Source organism: Malus sylvestris, chromosome 5 (genome assembly GCF_916048215.2).
Source record: "Malus sylvestris chromosome 5, drMalSylv7.2, whole genome shotgun sequence".
Taxonomy (NCBI): domain Eukaryota; kingdom Viridiplantae; phylum Streptophyta; class Magnoliopsida; order Rosales; family Rosaceae; genus Malus; species Malus sylvestris.
In genome coordinates this window covers 37,780,482-37,785,547 of record NC_062264.1, presented here as the reverse complement: position 1 = coordinate 37,785,547, position 5,066 = coordinate 37,780,482, and the positions used below count along the sequence as shown (strand labels likewise).

The following is a 5,066-nucleotide window of genomic DNA, read 5'->3' as shown; positions in this document are numbered from 1 at the left end:
ATTTACTATCACCACGATGATATCAATATTATATTAATCTTACATCAGGTGACCAGGTGATCTAGCAACACTCAATTTTTATTTTAGCTAGAAGAAATCTCGTGTTTCATTCAAATCAATTTCATTCACTCTCTTTCTCTCCTCGTTTTTACACTAGTTGGAGAAGTCTCGTGTTTCGTTCACACTCCCCTTCTCTCCTCGCACACTCCTCGTTTTTGCTTTAGCTGGAGGAAGTCTCGCATTTCATTCAAATTAGCATCGTTCACACTCCCTTTTTCTCCTCGTACGCTCCTCTACTTGTTTATGTACCTTAATTCACCATTGAACAAAACAATCTTGTAGTTAAAGACAGTAACACGAGATCAAAGGGAAATTCAATTAATCAAAGCAGGAGGTTAACAAACAGATTAACTTTCAATTCCCATAAATATCATCCAACATTCTTACATTCATAAACATTGTAACCCATATCAAACCCACAATATTTCATACAACACACAAGAAAGAAACACAGAGAGATACCTAAAACCACAGAGGATTTACTGCTGTTTCAGATTGCACTGACTATTACATAACATTACGACACAACAACCCATTAGATTCACGCACAAACTCCTTTTCAGGAGGTTGGAATTGCGTACGGGTTTGCCAACTTACGGTACCATAACCTTCCTGTTCCACAAAGAAATCGGTGGGATCATGCTTTGGCCTTCAAACGAAAAACATTATGTTTTCCAGTTCCGCGTGCAACTTGCAAAACCTTTCATCGAGAGAAGACACTGACAGCGGTGAATGTGTCGAGGATGAGGAGGAGGCGGAGGATACTGACGCTGGAGACTGTCCCTCCGTACTCTCAAAGTATAATCGCCCCCTATATGCCACAAGGTCAGCATAGTACACCGGTGGAACCAATGATACAGGTTTTGTACACCTTGCAAAAGTGAAGCACAAGTCATATATGAGCTTCTGCAATTGGTCAGAAGTAAACCGGTGCTCGTCCCAAAGAACATGGTAGTGCGTGGGTTTACTTGTCCCAAGGGCTCCATAGTGACTGCAGAGATAGAAGTCAAACTCAAACGGGTGCACGATTGTGTTGTCCACAACAGTTCCCGGAGAGATATTGCCTGTGGAACCCCCATCCCTTGGATTCTCCAAAAACAGACGAGTATGGTGCCGCTTCTGGGCAACAATAAGTGTGATGGTTGGATAGTATTTTATACTTGCCAAAGCCATCTTCAGATCTAGCAACTCTTCATTGAGAACCATATCAAACTGGCCCTCACTGACTCCATCGCGGAAGACAACAATTTGGTTTGGCTTGACTTTATTCAACCGCTCGTAAGTTTGAACAAGCTCGAGACACATGTCTCCAAAATTTATTATCTTCTCCTTACGATGGTACTGGGGTCGAACTCGTGCAGCATAACGATTCGCAGCAGGCCAGTTTACAGTGGCAACAACAGCTGCAATTGATGGACTTGTTGTGTTTCGCGCAGCAGGATGATTGACATCAGCCCCCACAAACATAACATGGCCTGCACCCCCTAAGAGGGGGAGCCGATCAATTAGCTCTACATTACTGCCTCCAAGCTTGGCATTGATCTTGAGTGCAAGATTTGCAAGGTACTGGTCATTTGCTTTGTTGGCCATATTTGACAAGCAGCACTGTGTCACTATACCAATTTGAGTCTCAGCGATCCACTTCAGATACTTGTAACCAGGGTCTCTATTTGCCATTACACAAACAAGTAGTTGCAAGTAACCTTTGCCTTCTTTCTTGGCCTTTTCATTAACCCTTTCAAGCAGCTGACGAAGCATCTGAACACTAGAGAATGGCCTCATAGAAGTGGGTTCATACAAAAGAGGCTCTTCCATTCTGATTCCCAGTTTGTTGCACCTAGCGATGAGCTTTGGGATGAACTGGTTAGGGTCCAGTCCATAACGGTCATGACTGCTGAAGTCTAGTACAGCCCAATGCATGATTGGTTTTCCTTCCACGACTCTCTTCCCAACCAGATTCCATTGGCATTTCTCTCTGTCAACAGTCACCTTATTCACCACCTTGCCATCAGAAGCACCCAACTTCAACTCAGGAGGGCCTATCACACGCCCTGTTACTGGTGTCATATTCTGGTTGACTTCAAATCCAAAATTCTGAATGATACCACCACTGCCAATAACAAAAGAATCAGGATCAAGGCTAATCACAGCCGAATAAAGTTACTCCAAATGGTAATAACTATCTCCATATTATAAGCATGTTCATGTACGTTTATGATTCTAATGCTTAGATTTCCCTAAAACCACCATGTTTTTCTACAACCCATTTTCATGCGTAAACCGTTATCTTAATGCCCAGTACATGTAAACGAGTCCACTATCACCAGCATGTTCGTAAATAGTGTTATAACAGAATAAGAGTTCTCACTTCTCAATTCAGAGAAAGCAACTACCTACTCACTAAAATCATATACGCTAGTTTACAATTTTCCATGCAAGAGGAATACTGAATTCAAGAAATTCAAATGAACAGTAGAAGTTTGATAAAGTCTAATTTACTAGAAAAAGGAGGGACAGAAATTCACTTACCCGCAAGGTCCATCATTTGATCGTACCATGTTGTATATACTATTCTGTCTATCTCTTGGTGAAGGCAATGAGATGTTCTTCAGCATGATGGCTGCTTCTTTGCCCAAATACTCCTTTGGATACCTTTGCCCCTCAACTAGGACACAGAACTCCATTGGGGTATCATTCCTTCTACCATTTTTCCCCAAATCCAAGCAAGGAATGTTTTTGTACCGAATCTCCTCGTATTTGTCCCTGAAATAATCAAGAAGTCTAACTTTCGTAGGTGGACTCTGGCCATCTATGTCTACAGCATCAAATGTAATATCTCCTGCATTCCTATCAGTAAGCCCCTTAATGAGGTACTTCTGCTTGGTTCTGCGGTGAGTCACGTTAACTTTTAATCCCTTCAATACATCCTCAACATCTCTCCTATAACTTTGGAAATTATTTAAAGTAAATCCCCTTATTTGCTGTTGGAGAAACTCAATAACTGACATGCGCTTATGAAATGCCAAGACTGAGTAATCCAGACACAAGGTAGGACCCTGAGAAGTGAGCTTCAAGCCATGCTGAAAGCCTCTGAAGGCAGCAACACCATAACCAAGGTCATCGTTTGGATGAGATTCAGTGGGGTAAAAGTTTCGCCCAAAAGCAATCATGCGCCTAGTTGGATTCTCTTTCATCACCAAGTCCATACTCTGTAATATGTTACGAGGGATATCCAACAGCTGACCACTTAGGTACTCCTTCAACTTGCAAAGCTGCAGCTCCTTTGCAAGCTTTATAGTAAAAATGTACGAACTGAACCGCGTGCCTTCTTCCTCAGGAACTTCCACCTTAAATGATCCAGTGGGCAATGGCACTGCACTGAATATGTTCTTTTCACCATCATATGCTGTACTTAACAATGGAAAATTCGAAGGATCATCCGTGGATAACTGCTTCCTGATTGCAGCAAGTTCAGACTTTGATATCTTCACCGGACGGCCATTCTTAGCAGGGTGTTCTGGCTTAACATCAACATCATAGTGCATTATAATACTCTCAGGATTGAACTTGAGATTAAAATGATTAGCGCGGAGCTTAGCAGTTCGGATAGCTATCATCCCCCCACGATCAGGCCGCTTCACTGGCACATGATTGCTCGCCTTTTCCAAAGAAGATGAAGAGGGTGTCTGACTTGAAATTGCCATCGATTGCATTGCAGGAACAAGAGTACCTGTGAAGAAGAATGAGCAAAAGATATCACCAACCTTAATTATATAAGAAAATTCAAATAAGCGGACTAACTGTAGTAAACGACCCACAGAACAAAATACAGAGTCAGTAAGCCTAAGCTGTCTAACTCTGACAAACAATTTTCTCACACATACAAATTAATTTGTTTCCGAAAACTGGACTCCAAGTCGAATTGTATATCCAATATTTATAACAAACGTGTAACATTTCTTAGTAAATCAATCAAATGCTCGAACCAAACATACCGCAAAACCGCTCCCTACTGGGTCGGTTGAAACGAAGAAGATCAAGCAAAAAGCACACAATATATCATACATCATTATATGTCATAACACACATAATGCATACCTCAGAAACCCTAAACAGTAAAGCTAAATCAGCTCAAAATTAGGGATAGAATTGCAATAATTAAATCTACAAATTAAATATTTGCAATCATTTCAAAAAAAAAAAAAAAAAAAAATTACTTCCAAGTATACCGTCACAATTACTAATTACAATTGTATCTGAAAAGGACCAAAATGAAAAAAAAAAAAAAAAAAAAAAGAAGAAAAATTCATACCAGGATCAGGAGAGATGTTCGGGGCCGATCCGACCGGAGATGCAGGCGGAGCAGGCGCTCTGGGCCCCCATGCTCTGGTAGAAGCGGGAGCATTCCATGGATTAGGCCTCGGTTGTTGACTCGGATTCTGATTCGGCGGTTGCTGTTGCTGTGGCTGCTGTTGCAGTGGCGGCTGTGGCTGCGGATGATGGTGGTGGAACTGTGGCCCGCCAACATTCACACCGCCGCCATGACCGCCTCTTCCTCCACCTCTCCCTCCAGTTCCTCTGCCATAGCCGCCAGGATCACCTCTTCCACCACCACCACCATCATTCCCTCTCCCTCTTCCTCTTCCCCTTCCCCTTCCCCTAAATCCACCGCCACCGCCTCGTTCCATTGGAAAATCGGGAGCAAACGCACAAATCAAAGAGAGAACTCGACTCAACTTGCTACTCGCTTTCTTCTTCAAAAACCAACAAATGAGGGCCTCTGTTTGGTGGATCAGTTGGTACCTTTCATATGCCGGTGGGGAGAGTACGAAATGACGGTCTTGCCCTCGCGCGATTGCTTTGCCTTAGTGGCGAAGAGTCAACCACGCAGAAGACGCGTAGTGCGCGGATAGGTTAGAATGACGAAATGCCCCCCCCTGGAACTTTTGCTTTTTGCGTGGAATAAAATCCAGAAGCTTCGATAGAACAGAGACGGTGGGTCCCGC

The 5,066-nt window shown here is 42.9% G+C and overlaps 1 protein-coding gene across 1 annotated transcript; it reads right to left on the bottom strand.

Moving 5' to 3' along the window:
- Nucleotides 1-395: 395 nt before the first annotated feature.
- Nucleotides 396-4,848, bottom strand: LOC126620787 (protein argonaute 2-like). Its single transcript, XM_050289082.1, has 3 exons — nt 4,373-4,848; nt 2,590-3,790; nt 396-2,170 (listed from the first exon to the last, which is right to left on the bottom strand). The coding sequence occupies exons 1-3, from the start codon at nt 4,746-4,748 to the stop codon at nt 712-714; spliced, it is 3,036 nt and encodes a 1,011-aa protein (XP_050145039.1). The 5' UTR covers nt 4,749-4,848; the 3' UTR covers nt 396-711.
- Between the last annotated feature and the right edge of the window lie 218 nt (nt 4,849-5,066).

Excerpts from the sequence above, each read along its gene's own strand:
- LOC126620787 (XM_050289082.1), bottom strand. The coding sequence starts at position 4,748 with ATGGAACGAGGCGGTGGCGGTGGATTTAGGGGAAGGGGAAGGGGAAGA. Across the intron at positions 3,791-4,372 it reads GAACATCTCTCCTGATCCTG|GTACTCTTGTTCCTGCAATG; the intron begins GTATGAATTTTT and ends TCTTCTTCACAG. Across the intron at positions 2,171-2,589 it reads TCAAATGATGGACCTTGCGG|TGGTGGTATCATTCAGAATT; the intron begins GTAAGTGAATTT and ends TGTTATTGGCAG.